This window comes from Citrus sinensis, chromosome 5 (assembly GCF_022201045.2).
Source record: "Citrus sinensis cultivar Valencia sweet orange chromosome 5, DVS_A1.0, whole genome shotgun sequence".
Taxonomy (NCBI): domain Eukaryota; kingdom Viridiplantae; phylum Streptophyta; class Magnoliopsida; order Sapindales; family Rutaceae; genus Citrus; species Citrus sinensis.
This window is the reverse complement of record NC_068560.1, coordinates 23,135,607-23,157,388: the sequence shown is the minus strand read 5'-3', so window position 1 is coordinate 23,157,388 and position 21,782 is coordinate 23,135,607. Positions and strand designations below refer to the sequence as shown.

Sequence of the window (21,782 nt, the reverse complement as noted above, 5' to 3'; positions counted from 1 at the left end):
ACTCAAAAATAAAATAAAAACAAAAAAGGTATATATTAATTTTTGTGGAAGCTCACGTATGTCTAAAAAATTAATATCGTAAAAAATTACATTATCAATTTTTTTAGAAAAATTAATATTTTAACTCAAGAGTGTGTTCCACAAAAATTAATATATATTTTTATTTTATTTTATTTTTTGGTGTTAAACTGGCAATTTATTTTTTTCTTTTTAATAATGTCTAAAAAAATTATTATAATAGGGTTATTTTTTTCTTTTTAATAATGTCTAAAAAATTATTATAATAGGGCAATATTATAAAAATAAGTTAAAAGGAACAAAAGATAATGGCAAAAGTGTCAATAATTTAATGGTAGGGATGGTTTGAGATATTTTTAAAAATATAGGGACTAAACGGGCACTAACTTCAAAATATAGGGACTAAACGAGCTTTTACCCTAGTTACTATGTATTTGTTACTTATGAAGCAAGTAGTTAATGAAAGCATTATGAGATGGTCGAGATAAAAATTATATTTTGAATGCTATTTAAAGCACTCTTTTGATAATTAACTACAATAAAATAATAACAGTAATAAAATTACTCTTTTGAACTATTTCAAAAATTATTCCAAATCATTTTCAAGCTCACTCGAGCTTGACCGTGTGACCGTTTCTAAAAGTATTTATAACAACACAGTTACGCTATATTTGTTCCTTTTTAAAGTAGGAGCCGGCTACTTTGCATCCGTGATACGTTATCCCCCAATTTTGTCTTTAACGAACCACCTGTTGGATAATATCTAACGGTTAGAAAACATACATACAGAAAATGGAGAGTAACTTGATAAACAAGTTAGAAGCTGGTGACAAAAAATTTAACAATTGTGTGGTACGCAATTACAAGTAACCGGTTAGAAACAGATAAGACGTTCTTGAATGCAAGAGCTCGTTACATGCAATTGTATGTTGCAAACAACTCTTTGGATCCATACCAATTTCTGTTGGACTAAAATTCACACGTAATGTTATCAAATAATGTCTTGAAGAAGAACAATTTATTTACTGCTGAAAGGTAAAGAACTCCAAGTCTTGGCGAAAAGAAAAAGAAAGAAAAAAATGGCTAACATCATCACCCCGGCAGCAACCTCTGCTTCTACTAGTTCCCAATCCAACACCGCTTTTGCTGACGGCCCTTTGAACATCTCCGTTTCTCCTTTGCTACATCTTCTCAATCTGGCCAATCTCAACCATCGAAATAGCCTTAGTGATTTGCAGCAGCGAATTGAGATGAGTCCGCTTCTGCTCCTACCCGTGCCAAGGTTAAGGAATGATAATCCCAAGGCAACCTCTGCCAGCTTCGACCTGGAGCCCTTAGAGCGAGGTGCCAAGCTTTTGAGGGAGATCAGCGCATCTCCTAATGTGAAGAAGTAATCGAATTTCAGTCGATTTTTTGTATTATTAAATTTAAATCCTTATACATGGGATTTTTTTGCTTTATTTTGGTGATTTACACACACCCATGTTGTGATAGGCATTTGAATTTATGAAGAAGCAAGAGGAGGCATAACAAGCAGAACTATGTGCAAAGGCCGTTGAATATAAGGCTATGGAGGCTCAAGCCAAAAATGAAAGATGCTTACTTTTGAACTGCCTTTGTTATTCGTCTTTGAGGTTCTTAAAGAATAATTTGCTTGTTCCAGTGCCGTTAGAAGAATATAATATTGGAGATGCATGAACCAGTTTGTTTCTTTACTGAAGCTTAGGCAAATTGTTCATTTCAATTGGATGCCTATCAGATATTTTTGGCAAAGTTTTATTTATGTAGTGTTTAACATGTCTTGGTTGTACAAGTGGGATTGTTTATCGATTAGGCTCATAAATTAAATTTCTTGCATTGAAGTTGTTTAACATGTTAGAGTTGGGGAAGTTTAGGATTAACATTTGATTTCCTGCTGCGGCTTGGCTGCATTATAGACGTCCTTTCGAGCATAAAGGTTGTGTGAATTTGAAGAAATAAATTTAATGGCATTTTTTTATACTTTCTGAAGTAGTATTCACATTTAATTTCTGGAACAATTTCTTTCGTGTATTAATTGCCTTCGATAGCCTTTTGTAAATTAGTCTTTTAATTTGGAGGTTAAAATAATTGATCTTTACATAAGATAATTGGTTTATGCTTGTAATTATTGATTATGTTGCCTCTGGAACATAGTTGAAACATTTTGGTTAACGAAATTTTTTCTTGTTTATGGTAAGGAGAGGCAAATGGTAATTTGTGACGAACAGGTAAATTTAGGTCAGTATAACAAACAAACAAAATCAAGATGGCTCATTACGAGGATGAATTGGCAAGAAAGAGGATGCAGCCGTGTAGCATTTTATGTTTTGGGGTTCGCTTAATTATATTTGTTACAGACATGTTTGTAAAATGGACAAGAAGTTGATACAGGCTGAAAATGACTATCACAGACCGAAAAACGAAGAGCTTGAAAAAATTGGAGAAGAGTCATCAATAAGGCATTTGTGGGGCAAGCTCGACGAGCTACTGAAGAACAGATCCAAGGAAAAAAAATAAACAAACAGAAAGGGAAAAGGTTGTGATTGAACGTGAAACAATAAGGGTGAGAGCACGCGATTTCAAGAACATGGTTGATGGTAATTGGGAGCTAGCCACAGAATTTCTCAGTTACACATGAACAAAATACAATTTTTTTTCTTTTTGTTTTTAATGGACGTTGGTGGATCGGAGACCAAAAAGTATTGCTACCAGAAAAGCCGGTTGCACTTAACCTCTTCCATCTAACCTATTATATTTTAACCGTTAGATTATAAGAGTTTCAATCCAACGATAGCTTTTCTAAGAGATAAAATAAGGGGATTACTTATCACCGTTACAAGATAGCTGGACCCTTTAAAGTATATAGTTAATTAAAAAATATTATGATAAGGTTGCGGTAAAATGTTAAAAAATATTCAAAATCATTTTTTAAGCTCACTTGAGCTTGAGCGCGCCGCTTTAGAAAATAATCATAACAGTACAGTTGCCGTACTTGCGTTGCTTTTATAGTAAGTAATTAATAAGAAGTATCATGATAAGGTTGCGCGGTTGCAGTTAATTTTTTAGACAGTAATATTTAATAAATGAGCTCTTTAAAATTTAAAAAAGAAAAAACTTTAAAATTAAATAATTAAAAATACACTACATTATGCGAAATCATTTTTCTAGCTTGTGTGAGCTCGAGCATTATGAGAGGGCTGCATCAAAATTTTAATAAACAAAATTAAAAAAATTTTGAGCTGTTTTATAATTTAAAAAATCAAGTTTATTCGGAGCCATGATAGACTATATATGTATTTCTTACACCAATACTTGCGATCATCTTTTTCTATATTAGATATAATTTAAAATTTACAAGACATTAATATCAAACGTTTTTATACAATATGTGAACATACGAAAAATTGTCCTTGTATTTGATACTTTCTTTGTCGTTAATTTATTTTCTATCCATTTGAATCGATTGGGAGATGATGCTCTGTGTTCAGTGTTGTTGATCATTTTGTTTTTCGCAGTTCATTGAATGTCCAAGTTTGGTCAAGGGTTTATGATTTTTTTTTTTTTTTTTTTTTTTTGTGGATGAACTTCGTAACACAATTAAATCTTTGTTACAGAATTGGGTCCTATCGGATTCAAGACCAGTAGGTTAAGGGTTTAAATAAATAAAGTTTTTTGAAAAATTTCAGCTTGTCCGATTCGAACCAGCATGTATATATCCTTCCAAGTTTATTTTTTTAATTTATGTAAAATTTTCCTTTTAGATCTTTGATGAACAAAAGCTTGATAATGTTTACGTTGTTCATGTTTATATGATTAGATTGCTGGTCATTCATGTCCAAATTAATCAGATCTATAGTTAGATCATACATCTCAATGGAAATTGAACTTAGATCATTGATATATGAATTAAGAATATTATTATAATATCTATCTGTCTAAATTTTCTCATCTAATGATGATTTTTGTAATCTTATCACATAACAAGTGTGTCCATTTGTAATATATATTTCAGTCTTATAGGTCGTTTTGTTTTATCTATTGAGTGCTTGACCAGTTTCCTACATTTCATGCATGACCAAATTATTAATACTACATTTCATGCATGACCAAATTATTAATACTACATTTCATGCATGACCACTAATTGCTTGAAAATTCTTTGACCCATTTATAACTGTTATAAGTTTCGTATGTTATTTCCCGTCCATTCGATTTCAGACCCTCAAATCTAACGATTCATATTGGCCGGCTGTAACTTACGGATATTGCAGCTTAGCCGTTGCCATATATACACGCACAATAGTCAGTTACTGTTGTTATTGTGATGCTTGGGCCGATTAGTGTTCAGTCTTGACAGCCAAGCAACTCGAAAGGGTAATTTGGTCTTATTACGCTATTTTGCTCTGCATTTCGAGCTGACACTTCAAGCTTGCCACTCTGCTGCTACTCAAAGCTTGGAGAGTTCGCCATGGAAAATTGCTTTACGTTCTCTCCATTCAAGGTCGCCAAGGTCCGGATGGTCCAGTTCAGCATTCTCAGCCCTGACGAAATTGTAATTTTCCTACGGCCTTAGCGTTTCTCTCTTGTAATTTATTGGTAGTCTGGTTGGTTGCTGATGAAGGAGGAAATAAAAAAAATGAAAAGAAATTTTGAAAGAGTACTGACCTGATACGGCTATTAGTTGTAAAAATATGTTATACTGTTTATTATTTATTATTTATTTTTCATTTTTCATTATTTATTATTTGAGGCTGTTTGATTGAATATTTTTCCTTTGCCGTTTGGTGTGTTCAGAGGAAAATGTCGGTGACAGAGATCGATCACGGCAAAACGACGGAGAGGGGAATGCCGATGGCAGGGGGTTTAAGTGATCTTAGGCTTGGTACTATTGATAAAAGGTTTAAATGTGAGACTTGTTCTTCAAACATGGGAGAGTGCCCAGGGCATTTTGGGCATTTGGAGCTTGCTAAGCCTATGTTCCATATTGGATTTATGAAGACTCTGTTAACTATTATGCGTTGTGTTTGCTTCAATTGCTCGAAAATTCTTGCTGACGAGGTAACATTACAACCTTCATTGTGCCGTTTTGGTCCTTTACTAGCATCAGGGAATCATTGGTTATTCGTGCATGTATTATTAATGTCATGTATTTTATAAAGTATAGATGTAGTCAATTTTGTTTATCTCCATTATCCCATTGAGAAATAGGATTTGGATACGAATTCTGCTTTCATGATGGATGCCTTGTAGGTTTTGTACATGCATTTTGAAGTAGGCTTTCCTTGATACTTGGTTATCTGAACTGTTTGTTTGATCCTCCCTTTCTTGTTCTATTTGGTTTCTCATAGGGTAGATGAGATGAAGTTTGTTGTTTCTTTTATAGTTTGATTGTTCATCCACCCTTAAAATTTCTAGTAGATTATTGTCTGCTTCATGAGTGATTGCTTATTTTTCAAGCAGGAAGATGACAAGTTTAAGCTAGCTTTGAAAATAAGGCACCCCAAGAGCAGGCTTGAACAGATCTTGTGTGCATGTAAAACAAAAAACAAATGTGAAGGTGGTGATGAGATTGATGTCCTTAGTCTCCTTGGTCATGATGGTGAAGAACCTCTTAGAAAGAGAAAGAGTGGCTGTGGTGCTCTGCAACCAACGCTGACAATTGACGGCATGAATATGATTGCAGAGTACAAGGCACAAAGAAAAAAGAATGATGATCAGGGACAACTTCCTGAACCTGTTGAAAGAAAGCAGACACTTACTGCAGAAAGGGTAACTTATTCCGAAGGCAACACAATCGTGGTTTCATTTTCACCTGCTTGTTTCATGATGCTAACTTTGTTAACCATATTTCAGGTACTTGAAGTTCTGGCAAGAATAAGTGATGAGGACTGCCAACTCCTGGGATTGAATCCTCAGTATGCCCGTCCGGATTGGATGATTCTGCAGGTCCTTCCAATTCCTCCGCCTTCTGTGAGGCCCGCAGTGGCAATAGGAACCTCCTTCAGGAGTGAGGCAAGTTCCTGCTTTATTATTCTTTTCCCATTTATGCCGGATTTTCATATTAATCATTTAAAACTAGCTATAGAAACTTTTTGCCTATTTTATGATAGCACGACAAAATATCGAGTATTTTTCATGTGAATCCAGCTCATCGCGAGTGTGTGTATGAGTTCTGATTACTTATTTTTGTCGACTACAGGATGATTTGACTCATCAGTTGGCGATGATCATCAGGCACAATGAGAATTTGAGGAGCCAAGTGAAGAAAGGGGCACCTGGACATCTCATAGCTGAGTTTGCACAAGTGTTACAATTTCACATAGCCACATATTTTAACAATGAATTGCCTGGGCAGCCTAGAGTAGGATTGCTTACCTGCACATGCATAAGTTGTAGGCATATACATAATTACATATTGTTAATCTTCACTTATTGCTGGGGTATCTTCTTTGTTGATCAGGCTACACAGCGATCAGGTAGACCTATTAAATCAATATGTAGCAGGCTTAAGGCAAAGGAAGGACGGATCAGGGGTAACTTGATGGGGAAGCGTGTGAATTTCTCGGCCAGGACAGTTATAACACCAGATCCGAATATCAACATTGATGAACTGGGCGTACCATGGAGTATTGCATTAAATCTCACATATCCAGAAACTGTTACTCCTTATAACATTGAAAGGTATAGAGGTGAAATGTTGTATATTTATTTTTTCTATTTTTGTGTATGTATGTTGAATTGGAGGCTTTTTCATTTGCATAACAGGTTAAAAGAGCTTGTCGAATACGGGCCACATCCTCCACCTGGCAAAACTGGTGCCAAATATATCATAACAGATGATGGTCAAAGGCTTGATCTCCGTTACTTGAAGAAAAGTAGTGATCACCACTTGGAGCTGGGTTACAAGGTACTGCCCCAACTGGTTTAGAAATAGTTATTGCCTTTCCATAATAAGTGCTAACTGTTGATAATGTTGTTGCAGGTGGAGCGGCACTTAAACGATGGAGACCTTGTTCTTGTTAATCGTCAACCTAGTCTACATAAAATGTCAATTATGGGACATAGAATAAAGATCATGCCATACTCAACTTTCCGCCTGAATCTTTCTGTTACATCACCATACAATGCTGATTTTGATGGTGATGAAATGAACATGCATGTTCCTCAGTCATTCGAAACAAAAGCAGAAGTTCAAGAGTTAATGATGGTGCCTAAATGCATTGTGTCTCCTCAAAGTACAATTGAACAAGTAATAAAAAAAAAAAAGTACAATTGAACAAAATGAATATGAAAACCAAATAACTCAAAGTCAAAGTACAATTGAACAAAATGAATATGAAAACCCAATAACTCAAAGTAGTAGCTTAATTAAAAGCATCATATTAATTAACCTATATAAGACCTATAAAAGAGCCAATGATCATCAGCTTTTAATCTCTCATAGGGATCATCATCATCATCAACTGAGTCCGGAATCTTGGCTAAAACTCTCTCCCTAATCTCGCGAATCTTCTCTTGTAATTTATCGCTAGCGATCTCTTCATCGGTCATGGTAGGAAGGCTCTCAGGCTTCACTTCTCCAAGAAGAATCTTTCTTCTAAAGTCAGGATTTCTTGAATTCCTAACACTGAACAAGATGGTTCTATACTGGGGTTTGTTTGACCCACTGATAGGACCCAACGTTTTAAACAGCGCTGATTCTACTGATGCAGCAACTCCAACTGGGTCACAAGCTCTTAATTGCTCCTTCATCATCTCTTCATTATTCTCTTCATAAACTTTAGACAATCCCTCTACAAGACGCTCACGAAATTGGTTACGTGTAGCATCAACATCAGAACACTTGAACTCTTCATTTTTAGAAACTATAGCAGGAGGTTTCTTGGAACAAGTAAAAGCCGCATGCTCCTCTTCTTCAAGTTTTCTCTTCTTTTTGATATCCGATGGCAACTTGGATTTCATGGATTCAGCATATTCCCTGCTCCTCCTGTTTCGTGACAAACCCATGACCATTGAACGCAAAAGGGATCGACGCTTCATGCTCTGATTTCTAAGATTAATTTTAAAATCAACGTTTCTTGACAAACCCATGACAATTAAACTCAAAAGGGATCGACGCTTAATGCTCTGATTTCGTAGATTAATATTAAAATCAAAAGAGATCGATGAGAAAGGGAATTGAGTGAGATCAGATGAACGATCGAGGGGACTGAATGAACAAAAATCGCAGAGAGAAATTAGAGAACTGCTTATGAAAGAATTAACAGAAGAAGATTTCACAAACTCACTTGATATATATATTCACGGTTTCATTGCGACGAAGGGATTCCTATACTCAATAGGAAATCCTCGTGGGCGGTATTTATCGGCAACCCTCGATTCTCCTCAGAAAACTCCTTTTCAATTATTTTTATTTTATGTTAAAAAAATATCTTTTTTATTTTAAAATATTTCATCTAATTTTTATTTTTTTAATTATTAAAATTCAAAGTAGGATTTTGTTATTTTTCTTTTCTTTAGTAATCTTGTTATCGTCCTACACATAAATTTTGAAATTTTAAAAATGATGAATTTTTGAACGTCAACCATTAACTTAAAGTGCACTTATTTTAAATTATAATTTAAAAAAAATTTAAGTACAAAATTTTTTAATTAATTAAAAATAAAAATGTATATATATTATTTGAAATTTCTACAACTTGTTTTAGTTTGATAAATTGAATAATAAATGTAAGTAATTTGTTCAAAAAAATTTAAATGTGTGTTATTGTTATTTTGTCTTTAAATGTAAATTTATCCGAAATGGAGTTTTGTAAGAAAAATGATACGGTGCGAAATTCTCAAACCCGGACATTTCCAGTCCCGGTTCCGGTCTCAGCCCCAAAAACCCAGAATCCGGACCCCGTATATTAAAAAAAAGAAAATTTAAATACAAAAATCAAAACCCAATTGCCCAAATCGCCAAAATCCAAATCCCTAATACAGTAAGCATAAGTAGCAGGCTGCATTCCCTTCGGAAAAGCATAAGCAACCGCGCTGCCACGGTGCCACCGCCACCGGCTGCCTTGAAATCCCTAATCGCCAAATCCCTTGAAAAGCATAAGCAACAACGCTGCGGCTGCCGCGCCTCCAACACTCGAAGCCAGCAGCAGCCACCACCCTCCGTCGGCATCATCTCGTCTCGGTTGCTGACTCGCTAGCCTTGGCACGCAGCTTTGCTCGGTTCGGTTGCTCCATCTCTACTGCCACTGTCAGTCTGTCACAACCTATAGAGTTGTTCGTGCATCCCCCTCTGCCGCCGTCACAGCCACCGTCTCCAACTCTCCATCGCCACTTTCTCAACTCTCCATCACTTTGCCACCACAACCACTGCCGGTACCAGGTATTGATTTTTTTACTTCTTAATTTTACCTTCAATATAATTTTTCCCACTTAGTTAAAAAATGATGAAATTATTATGATTAGTTGGTGTTATACTGTTTTATTTATGCTTTATATTTTTTTTGGATGCTAATATGCTATGCCCAAGCTGATTTTTTATAATAATAAACATAAGTAAAACAGTAATGTGAATTTTTTTTTATGATAATAAACATGTATAATATAGTAATAGGAGCTGATTTTCAAATTTTGATAGTAATAAACATGTGTAATAGCCTAATAGGTGCTATATTTCATTAGCACAAAAATATAACCGCAGCACATACGATTAGTTATTTATAAGAAAAAATCATTAATTGTGCAGTAAAATTATAGAGAGAAATATGAAAACTGACTTGCCAAAATTAATTTTTCTATGTCTACAAAAATTATAGAGAGAAATAGTAAAATTAATTTTTCTATGTCTACAAGAATTATTATATATTTCAAGCGTTGAATCGATTATTTAATCTTCGACTCTCAAAATACCCAGTGCATAGATATCTAATGTAAAGATTTATAATCAATTTTTATATAGTGCAGCATGCTTGGGTGGTTTAGCCGGGAAAAGATTTGAAGATTGTATCTGTAAAAAATTAATAATAAAAATAAATTGGCAGGAAAAATTAAAAAATAAATCCTATAAACATGATGGAGGTAGGCAGGATGTGGTTAGAGCCAATCACCTCGTCTATGGTGGATAGATGAGGAGGTTTTGAATTTGTTATGTAAAAAATAATAAGTAGAAAAAATATGAACAACGACTGAAATAAAAGAGGGGGGGGGGTGCGGGGAGGGGAGAATTAAAGATTATAGAAAAAAGAGTTAACAGCTGTTTGTTTGTTTGTTTAGTAAGTTTTAGAATTTTGCCCAGCCCAAAACAGTGACCTTTTTCCATTTATTAAGGAAAATTAAGAATATATCTAATCATATCCATTGAATTATATAATTGCCATGTGCTAAAATCTCCTAGAAACCTTGGGAAAGGTTAGACTAGGAGAGGATCCAAATTCTTTGTGAAATCATGTCTAAGGTAGTATTTATTTTTTTGTCTCATATCTGAATGGTCTAAATTTTTCTGGAGTATGTTTATTTATTCAGGTAGTGTCTGTGTTTTTGTCCAAAATTTTAATGGATCTAAATTTTTCTGAATTCTGAATGGATCTGAATATGGGTATCTAAATGACAGTTTGTTTTCTTCTTTTTAGATATCTGTACATAAATAGTATTTTATTTATTTTTATAAATGAAAAGTATCTTAAAAATAGTTATTTTACATTTATGCCCTTAAAAATTTGAGCAAAAAAAAAAGATTAGGTTTTATAGTTTAGGAAATAAATATATTTTATAGATATATTTTTGGAATATAATTACTTCTTATTCATACCTTTTTTTCTTTTAGATAAAAGTCACAAAAGTTAAATATTTGATAATCAAATATAAGTTACAAAAGCAAACAAACAAATTTTAAAAAAGGTTTAAAATTAATAAAATTTTAGATTTCAGACATTTAACAAAAAAATCCCTAGTTTTAGAAGTTTAGCTAGCCCAAAACGATGAGTTTTTGTTTATATTAAAACAAGTTAAGAATAATTCTAATAAGGAGATTTTTAGTTTCCCCTTACTGAAATCAACATATACTGGTTACCCTCCATTATTTTTTATAATATCCAAAAACTCCTCTGGCATCAAACCTTTTAAGAAAAAGAGGGATAAATGGGTTATTGGTTTTATCTTGGGAATATAAAATATATACTCAATAAAAGAAAAAATAGTTAAAACTAACAAAATGTACAAGAAGTGTCTTTTATTAATTTTTCATTCACACTGAAACATATAATTCTCATTTTTAGTACTTAAAATCTTTATTTTAATTCTTATTTGTTTGGCTTATTTAAGTTAAAAAAATGAATAAAAGTTTACTAAAAAATAAGAGTAATATTATAAAATTATGCTGCCGAAAATTTTATTGGCTATTATAAAAACAATAAAGAGGTGAGTGGTATGTATTGATTTCAATAGGAAGAAACTGGCAATTTCCCAATCTAATCCGATCAATTGAATTATTTAATTTTCATTTATTAAAATCTTTTACAAACCTTAGGAAAGATTAGAGTAGGAGAAGATTCGGATCCTTTCAGAAAATAATAGCAACTACTTTTGACTAATTCAAATTTAACCAACAACATAAAATAAGGTAAATACTAATAATAACAATTAATAAATTATATTGACAAGTATCATTTTTTTAACAATAAATATTTTTCATTAAAAAAAGTGGGTGAATAATTCTCTTACTTAAAAATTAGGGTAAAGTCATAATCAAATCAAACCGAAGCCAATTAATTCATGATTTTGTGAACTAGATGCGAACAAAACAGTAGAACTGAACTAGTTAACTCAACTGAACCAATTAATTCAGTTTAGTTCAATTTGGTTCTATTGTTTCACTTCGTTTTGTTTGGTTCGAGTGATGTTACTCTGTATATTCAACTGAAAAAAACAGAAGATAATGAGATCCTATTACTACAATAATGATCTTGAGTTTGTAAATCCACAAATAATAAACACCATAAGAGGATCGAATAAATCAACATAACAAAATCCAACAAGGAGCAAAGTTACATAGTCTATAAATTCACTGCAAATTACAAATCCACAACAATAATTAGAAAAGGAAAGCAACAACGCAAAATCACATATAAAAAAAACTTTGAAGTTCCATTGCCTGCTTACCATTATCATTCACCACTTCTAAATTCTTCAATATATCTTCTAACAATATTAAAACTCGACACCAAGTTATCTACGCATATCCATAACTACAATACCTACATTAACTATCAAAGTGAGCCAAGCACCAACAATTCAACAAATTTAAATGAAGTGTAAATTGTCACAATGATAATCACTTGTATTAACTAACATAAAATCTATTTTAAATTTTTCTTTTCAAACCATTTGGTTTTTTGGTTTGGTTCAGTTTTAAACTAATTGATTTAGAGATTTATGAACTATTTAGTTTTTACTATCCAAACTGAATCAAATTGAACCATCCTAACACAATTCGATTCCAACAGAATCGAACTAAATGTCCGATTAAAATTTATGAAAATAGAAATAAAACTTGCTTTATTTTTCTTCTTAAACTCTTTCCATTAAATATGCCTCTTTTCTCCATCCAATCAAGTACTATATGTGTGTGTCAAAGAATCTATTCTAACTTATGAAAGGATATAAAATAATAATTTAACTTTTTATTACATTATTTCTATTGATTATTTAACTATCAAAAAACACTGTAGTTATACAACTAAAAAGTGGGGTGGCTTTAGAGTAACTGAAGGAAATATCAAATATTGCCACCCTATAATTAAAAAAAAAAAAATTAAGAGAATTTCACTTACCAAAACCAAAGAGTGCAAGAAAATACTAAATTTCTTAGTTTTGATTGAGAAAGAAGAGAGTAATATGTGTTGAATTTTGGAAAAGTGTAATGTTAGGGACCTTATCATTTGAGTCCCAAATAATGTGACCCTCATTAATTATTGTTTAAAAAAAAAAGTGAGTTTTGATTTACCAAAACATGAGTAGTTGAGGAAAATAAAAAAGGGATAGTTTCTAATCTTTTTCAAATCAATTCAAATTTGAAGATTTGAAAATAACCAAATAACTTAAATAAGGCAAAAATAATGTTTATAAAAAAATAAAAAACTAACTAATTCAAATCATTATAACGATTTACAGAATATGCGTGTGTAACATTACTTGAGATTTTACACGATCAATGGTAAATAGGATGAACTAACTTGCCAAATGGAAGATATGGGTGTTGTCAAACATGAAGATGAATTTGACAAAAAAGAATCATAATAGCAATTAGTAAATGATAAATGGGGAGCTCACAATCGGTTGTGGTTTCTCCTGAATTTAATTGTTTGAATTGAGGCGAGAATTCTTTCATATTGTAAGACTTGTATGCTCTACTTTCAATTGTTATAATTTTTTTGTTCTTCTCGAACTTTACTCACTCATAGGACAATTTTACAAATCCAATTATACATGGACAAATCAACATTTTCATAGCACAATGCATTTTTTTTTTTTTTAAGTTCGAAGCTTTCCGATTATGGATGGTGATAAGATAGAGAAGAGAGGAGAAAAACTACGACCAAAGATATAAATTAATGTTTGAAAGAGAAAACTAATTAAACGCATTTTTTAAATTAATTAATGCTTGCAATTTATTTATGGGTGGTGATATTTTCCTTCAATTTTTATAAATGCATTTTAAAAAATATATATATTTATGAAAAAATCAAATTATTTTTCAAACATTCAAATGAGTAAGAAGTGTGGAGAATTAAGTAATTAAATCTTTTTTTTTTCCCTTTTGCGATCTATGACTTGTTTTAACATTTTTAGCACATGTTTTTTTGAGGTAATTTCATCATTTTATGTTATAAGAGTAAAATAGTACAATTAAAATTATTAATTATTTTAAAACAACCTTAGTGGTCAAGAAACCTAAGTCACTAATTTATTCTTTATTTGAAACTTTTTAGAAAAATAATGTTCAGTTTGAGTAATTATGTAGGGTCTTGCTGCCTTATATCAAAGGTAACTAACAAAAAAGATTTGAGATGAGTGTAATTAGGATAGCGTCACGTATAAGAGAGCGAGAAAAATGCTCATAGCCGTTCTTTGGCGAATGCAGTAATCTCTTTTAATTTTTGCAGTTTTTGAGTTTAAAATAAAAGAAACAATTTTAAATAAAATGGTAAATATAATAGATCCTCTATAAATTAGTACTTAATAAACTAATAATCACAATTAAATATAACTTTTATTAGACCAATGTGTTAAATTAATATTTCGTTAAATTCATAAAATAATAAACATCAAAATTTTCTATTTTCCTATAAAGCACACTCACTATATAAATTAATAATTAATTAATTGCAGACTAAATATCCTAAAACCGACATCCTCAGCATTTCATCATATGTGTAGTAAGGTGATGTCGTGGATCGATCCCGCCTTTTTCAGAGTAGCAGCCCTCCCCAATTCCCCTTCAATTTCTTAGTCCTGTTTCATGTTTTAAAATCTCAAAATGACGGACGCAATCAAACTCTAAAATCAAACACTCAAAATGTCCGCTGGAGGCTTCACGGTCATCGACGGGACCCAACTCCGATCACTCGCTCAACCCCTTGCCCTCCCCACCTCCAACAAGCAGCACCGTCACTGGAGCTCAGCTTCTCGATTTTGCTGAAAACAAAGCATCCTCCTCCCTTTTCGGTCTCTCATTGCCTCAAAACCTGAAGTCAACTGCTCTAAAACATATTTCCGGCTCCGACGATGACGTCACTTTCAGAATCAAGGAGTTTGATAGAGATCACGCCTCTAAGCTGACCTCTGATTACATCACTGCCATCGCCGATGAACTCAAAGGTAATGAGTTTTTTTGCTGCTAAGCTTTATTTGGTTCAGTTGAAGTGATAATAAAAATTTTCTAAATTTTGATTAATTTTAAAGCTTGTTGTGAATGTTAACGTTGTTTCCTATGTGGATTTTTAATTTAGATGATCCGCTTGTGGTGTGTATTGGATGGGAACATGCTGAAGTTGTTTTTGGGGAATGAAGATGATTTCACCATGTTAGCCGAAAATCTGTTCGCTGATCTTGATACTGAAGATGAGGGCAAGGTTTGCAAAGGCGAGATACAAAATGCTCTTGGTCATATGGGAGTTGAATTCGGTGTCCCTCCGTTTTCAGGTTCACTTCCTTTTCATTCTGAATTGTGATGTACATATATTGGATGTGCTAGGTTTCTTGGTTTGCTTGTACATATATGTGTAATTTGATCAAATGTTCTTGTTATAATGTAGTTAGTTCCGGCTGCCAAATCACAGTTTCTTAACTTTTGTCTATGTATCAAATTTGCTAAGAAGTAATTTATTTTCGTCAATCACTTAGAACTGTTCTTAAGTCGATATAATTGATATGCAAAGTGTCATTCAACAGAATTTCCTCAGCTAAATGACATCTTGAAGAAACATGGAGCTGAAGGGGAGGAAGAGTTGGGCCAAGCACAATTCACTGAATTACTACGGCAAGTGCTGCAAGATATAGTTGATGCATTGGCTGATAAGCGTATCATCATCATTCCGAACATCAAAATCATTGATGGTTCTAAGCTTCGAATGGTAATTCAACATCTTGTTTTCCTTTGTCGTGAATCATGGCATAAAACTTTTATTTTCAAAAAATCTTGAGCATGACATAGAAGACACAACTATCCTGCTAGGTTTGATATTGCAAGATAATTCTCTTGATACTTTAGAGCCTAGATTTGACTATTACCCTGAGATTAATAATTTGTTAGAGAACTTTCAGGATATTCCTCCTGATGAGCTACCCGATCAATTACCTCCCATGAGATCTATTCAGCATGCCATTGACTTAGTCCCAGGATCTCAGTTGCCAAACTGTCCACATTATAGGATGAACCCTGCCGATACAGCTGAGTTAAACAAACAAATACAAGGACTTTTGGCAAAAAATTCATTTGTCAGTCTTAGTCCTTGTGCTGTCTTAGTGCTGCTCACCCCTAAGAAAGATCTGTCGTGGAGAATGTGTGTTAATAGTCGAGCCACTAACAAAATTACTATCAAGGATAGGTTTCCATTCCTAGGCTTGAAGATATGCTAGATGAACTGGCTGGTTCTCAATGGTTCTCTAAGATAGATCCAAGGAGTGGATATCATCATATTAGGATTAGACCTGGAGATGATTGGAAAACAGCTTTCAAGTCTCCAGATGGCCTATATGAGTGGTTAGCTATGCCTTTTGGTATGTCAAATGCACCTAGTACTTTTATGAGAGTAATGACCCTTTTATTGGAAAATTTTTAGTGGTTTACTTCGATGACATTCTCATCTACGGTTAGTCTATGATGGAGCACCCAGATCATCTTAATCAGGTCTTCCTCACCCTTTTCCTAAGTTTCTTAGTGTCTGCTGAGGGTATCAATGCTGATGCCCAAAAAGTTAAAACCATTAAAGATTGGCCTATTCCTAAGACTTTGACCGAGGTGTGTAGTTTTCATGGGTTTGCATCATTTTACAGGAGATTTACTGGAGGATTTAGCACCATTATGGCTCTTATTACTAATTGCACGAGATAAGATGAGTTTCACTGGACTCCTGCAGCCACTAGGGCACTTGAAGAAATTAAGTTAAAAATGACTGAAGCTCCTGTCCTAAGGAATCCTGACTTTTATATAGTCTTTGAGGTAGCTTGTGATGCTTCTGGGGTAGGTATAGGAGATGCATTAAGTCAAGAGGGACATCATATAGCTCTTTCTAGTGAAAAACTTAATGATTTATGCAATTATTAGGGCTCTTAGTCACTGGCAACTATTTGTTGTCTAATGAATTTGTCCTGTACTCTGACCACCAAGCCTTCAAGTACCTTCAGTCTCAAAAAAGGCTAACTGATAGATGGGTTGAGTTTCTTCAGACCTTTACATTTGTACTTAGGCATCGCCCAGGTGAGGATAACAAAGTTGCTTATGCTCTTAGCCATGTGGCTAACCTTTTGCATACTTTGAGCATCCAAGTATTAGGCTTTGATAGGACCAAATCTGTCTACTCCTCTTGTCCTGAGTTTGGGATAATTTATTGGGATATTTTATTCACAATGGATATTTTTTAGAGGAGTTCACCTATGCATTCCCCATGCCTCATTTCAAGACTTGCTTGTTTGGGAAATGCATGCCGGAGGATCAGCTGGTCACTTAGGTAGAGATAAGACAATAGCTTTAGTTGAAGATAGATTCTATTAGCCTTCATTAAGAAAAGATGTCGCCAAGATTGTGTCTCAGTGTATAACTCGTCAACTAGCTAAAGCTAAGAAACATAATTGAGGGTTGGACACCCCACTGCCTGTGCCTTACACTCCTTGACGAGGCGTATGCATGGATTTTGTCTTAGGATTGCCAAAAACTGCTCACAGTCATGATTCTGGTTTTGTTGTGGTAGATCAATATTCTAAGATGGCCTGGCCCATTTTATTCCTTGTGCTAGGACTGCTGATGCTTTGCATGTTGTGAAGTTATTCTCTAAGGAGATTGTTAAATTGCATGGTCTGCCTGTTACCATAGTGTCTGAAAGGGATGTTGAATTTGTTAGCTATTTTTGGAAAACACTTTGGAATACCGTAAAATTTTCATCTGCTTTTCACCTACAAACTGATGGTCAAACTGAGGCTGTTAACCATAGTTTGGGATACTGTTATGTTGTTTCGTAGGTGTTAAGCCTGGTAATTGGGATCTTGTTCTTCCTATGCCTGAATTTGCTTATAATAATGCTGTCCACAGGACCACTGGAAAAAGCCCTTTTATGACTGTTGATGGCATGTCACCATGTCAGCCTGTTGACCTTGTCTCTATACCACATAATTCTCGCCGTCCTGAATTTGCCTCTGATTTTGCCCCACACATGCGAGAATTGCCCTTTGTAATGAAAATCATAAACTGGCAGCTGATGCACATCTTCGGCATGTAGGATTTCTGGAAAATGATTATGTTATGGTTCGCATATGTCCTGAACATTTTACCAAACACTTCTCACAAAAATTACACGCACGAGCCACTGGAGCTTTTCACATTCTTTAAAAGCTTGGCAGTAATGCTTACTTACTAGACTTGCCTTCGCACTTGACTATTAGTCCAGCATTGATGCAGCAGACTTGTTTCCTTACCAGGCCACTTTCGAGCCTCCAGTTTTTTTTTTTTTTCCCCTGATATGTCTACAGATTCATCATCTGTTCCGGCACCTCATTTACCTCCATTTTTACCTGGATCTGCTGATGATATAGCAGATATCTTAATGATCATTTTGTGACTTCACCTAATGGAGGTTATCGCTGCTTCTTGCTCCGATGGAAGAATCACCTTGACATAGATGATGCAGGGCTCCCTAAGGACAAGCTTTACTGTCTTGATCCCATGTTACTGGACTCTCTTATTTGCAGCACTATTCCTCGGAGTCGAGTTTTTTCCAACAGGGGGGATTGATGTAGGACATCCTGAAGATATACCTGTGTATTCAAAACGTAGGCGTGGAACTTAGTGTTTTGTTAGATTTCTTTGCTGGTCATATTAGAATCTTTTGGAACAGTATTATTGCAATATATCATTATGGGGAATTTTTATTACAATAAATATCACTTATGGTTTAATATTATAATAATCCATTTCTGTTTAGGTTAAGGATTTTTGTAATAACATTACTTTTGAATTTATATCTTTTCCCTTTAAAGAGGGCACAGGGCTTATTGTAATGCATGATATGAATGAATTAATATTGGGAAACTTTCGTTCTTATGAATTCTCTCTTTCCTCTTATTTATTCTCTTCTACTTTCAGCTATGGTCATCCCATTTCTTTATAGAGTTATTTTATTTCTGATATGTTGATAAATCTAACATTATCTACAGCCTTCTGTTTTGCAATTCTTTTCATGACCTGCTTGTACATGCACTGATTTCAGTATGTTTCTGATTTCAGGTATCAAAGATGCTTTCAACCAAGATGAAAGCTCAACTGCAGTGCAGAGAGCAGCTGTTTAGGATGATGGATACGTGGGATATGGTCTATCTGCTGACCAAATCAGACTTCGACGATTTCATCCCCATGCGCCGGTTTTATATCGAAGAAGGAGGCAGGAGGGAAATCGTCGGGATGATGTCTACCATCGGCCTTTCAGAGTGTGAAAGAGATGATATTATGTCTGAGGTTCAGACTATTGGACGTGACCGCTTACTATCAGTAGAGGAAGAGGCGTACCAGCCCTCAGAACCCGCGGCATTTGATCACTGGACCACCTCCAAAGAGAGAGCTTCTTTAGAAGGATTGTTTTGTGTGTTAGTTTCATTTTTACTTAGGATCGTTTTGGCTGTACTACCTATTATCACATTTCCATCTAATCTACCAACTTGTCATTCACTTACTGTTTCTCATATTAATGACTTCCTCAAGTTCTTTTTAATGTTTTAATCTTGAATATAGTTCAACTATCTTGCTTTTGCTCCTTGTTAAGTAATCTCTACACTGTACCCTGCAAAAATAAAGATATTATGCAAATGACACATTTCACCAGTTAAATAGAGACATTGCAACAAAAATCAATATGCTGTACAAATATTATCCTATTTCTCATTTTCAAGTGTGACAAGGTGGTTTTCGACATAGAGGGGATGAATTTTTCCTACGGTATATTTACAACAGCGTTTCAAGAAAACTGCGAAGCTATTTTTCGGAAACATATTTATGCTTTGACGCAAAATATTTCTGAAAGCGACGTTTTTGTGCTTTAAGACAAATATTTCTGAAAGAAATCGGATCAAAACACAATAGAAATCAACCACTAGAAGTCTCGACCATAAGTCACCAGAGGATGTTAATGCTTTGAGGCATGCAATTCACACAGAAAGATAAGTCCATACATTTATGGATAGGATTACATCACTAAGTTCACTGAATTTTTTTTTAAAATAAAAATTTGAGGGATCAAAATAACTAGAACACTTACCAAGCCGCAATGCAATGGGGTATAAATTACATAACACATACATATGTTGAGAGAAATAGTGAATCGAAATAGAGCAACATACCATTAATCTCTTAAGCAACAGCCTAGTATTACGTCACGAAGAAGAAAGTTAAGAGAGTGTGTGTGTGTGCGCGTGTGTATGAAAAAAGGAAAAAAACGCGACAAGGAACTTGAGCCAAATGAACCTGGGGACATTACTTCAGCTTCAGCAACAAACACATAAATAGACAAGCCCGGATACAAAATAAGTAGCCTGTGAACACCCCTATATAAACAGTAGAGTTCAGTACGAAGTAAGAAATCCAAAATGCAAAATGTACGACTAGTTCCTATGAAAATTTGTAGGTTAAGACCTATGAAAATTGTACAAGTCGGACAGGCCACAAACAAAGTCGGATAGGCTCCAAACAATCTGTGACATTCTTGTAGTAGGCAGCGTCGTCCTTCGCTCGCTGCGAAGGCTGTAGTAGGCAGTTCTATGTCAGTACATATTTTATGATTCTTGATAAAATTTCATAATAAACTTATGCTAGTAAAATGTACATGTATTTGTCTTCTTAAGGGGATTCCACAATAGTTATTGGAGTTAATTAAAAATGTAAACTCACAAATCCTAAATATACTCTGAGAGCCTTTCTTGCTTTAGTCTAGCTTATTGTTAAGTCGCAAAGTGGGAAAAATAATCAACAAAATTAGAAGTGAATAAATGACGTAAGAACAAAAAGCAAATGAGGATAATGTTGGAGGGAAATTATCCACCAACCACCTGTTGTTTCCAATTTTTTCAAAAATATTCATATCTTAGTTTTTTTGGTTGAGTTCCACCTGAATAGGGATGGCAAAATCTGAGTCCGGGTTCGGGTCTGGGTTTAGCCTTCCCGGATCTGGACCCGGATACCATTTTCTTTTTCTGGACCCAGATTTTAACCCGAATTTCTTCACCCGGGTCCGGGTTCAATCCAAAAAAATCCGGGTTTCCGAATTCCGGGTTTTGAACCCGGATCAATGAATCAATATCAATTTCTAAAATTCTAAAAATAAAAAATTAATACATTTCCAAGCAATAACACATCCAGATTAATCAATAAAATTAATTAAAAAATAATAGTAAAATTAGATATCCAGGTTCGGGTTCCGGATGTACGGGTTAACCGAAACCCGGACCCGAACCTGGATATATCCGGGTTATTAAAATCTATTCTGGACCAGGTTTTTTTTACATTCCGGTACGGGTTCAACCCGGCCGGGATTATCCGGGTTCGTCCGGGTCCGGGTCCGGGCTAGGTCCAGGTTATTTTGCCATCCCTACACCTGAACTTACATTTTCTTACACTCATCCACTCTCGTGTTCACGCTATTAAAACCTCGCTGATGTCATAAGAATAAATTTGTCATTTGACCCCGGGAAAAATAAATAACAGCGCTTTTTAGCTTCTTCCTACCTCTCGAAATGCTTTGTTTCAGCACAATCAAATTCTTTGTTTCATAATTAATTAAAAAAAATTCCATATTTCATAATCAGTCGTAGAGATTGAAGAAAGTAAATGGCATTGGGATGGGGAATCAATGGCAATAATTGTTTTAATTTGAACAATCATCATGTGTAGCCAGAATTTAATCAATAATCGTTTTAATTTCAAGAATAAACCATGCAGAGATGTCGTGATTTTTTTATAGTGGTTCTCTAGCTTGTTCAAAGTCACT

The 21,782-nt window shown here is 34.2% G+C and overlaps 2 protein-coding genes and 1 pseudogene across 3 annotated transcripts in view; 2 read left to right on the top strand and 1 right to left on the bottom strand.

The window, feature by feature from the left end:
• The first annotated feature begins 4,839 nt into the window (after positions 1-4,839).
• On the top strand, positions 4,840-8,152 carry LOC127898705 (DNA-directed RNA polymerase II subunit RPB1-like). Its single transcript, XM_052441249.1, has 7 exons — positions 4,840-5,097; positions 5,500-5,808; positions 5,893-6,051; positions 6,239-6,400; positions 6,500-6,720; positions 6,805-6,946; positions 7,022-8,152. The coding sequence occupies exons 1-7, from the start codon at positions 4,840-4,842 to the stop codon at positions 7,313-7,315; spliced, it is 1,545 nt and encodes a 514-aa protein (XP_052297209.1). The 3' UTR covers positions 7,316-8,152.
• The window catches only part of LOC102613531 (transcription elongation factor TFIIS-like), an 86,956-nt gene continuing 72,477 nt past the window's right edge, over positions 7,304-21,782 (bottom strand). For both annotated transcript variants that reach the window (XM_052442687.1, XM_052442685.1), the window contains exon 2: positions 7,304-7,441. In XM_052442687.1, the coding sequence (XP_052298647.1) occupies positions 7,426-7,441 (16 nt within the window). In that variant the 3' untranslated portion in view covers positions 7,304-7,425. The remainder of the gene's footprint in view (positions 7,442-21,782) is intronic.
• LOC107176220 (uncharacterized) overlaps positions 9,273-21,782 on the top strand; it is a 94,768-nt pseudogene continuing 82,258 nt past the window's right edge.

What these genes read in the sequence shown, in the direction of transcription:
- LOC127898705 (XM_052441249.1), top strand. Translation starts at nt 4,840, where the DNA reads ATGTCGGTGACAGAGATCGATCACGGCAAAACGACGGAGAGGGGAATG. An exon ending in AATTGCCTGGGCAGCCTAGA is followed by an intron (nt 6,401 to 6,499) that starts GTAGGATTGCTT and finishes TTTGTTGATCAG; the next exon opens with GCTACACAGCGATCAGGTAG. An exon ending in ACTTGGAGCTGGGTTACAAG is followed by an intron (nt 6,947 to 7,021) that starts GTACTGCCCCAA and finishes ATGTTGTTGCAG; the next exon opens with GTGGAGCGGCACTTAAACGA.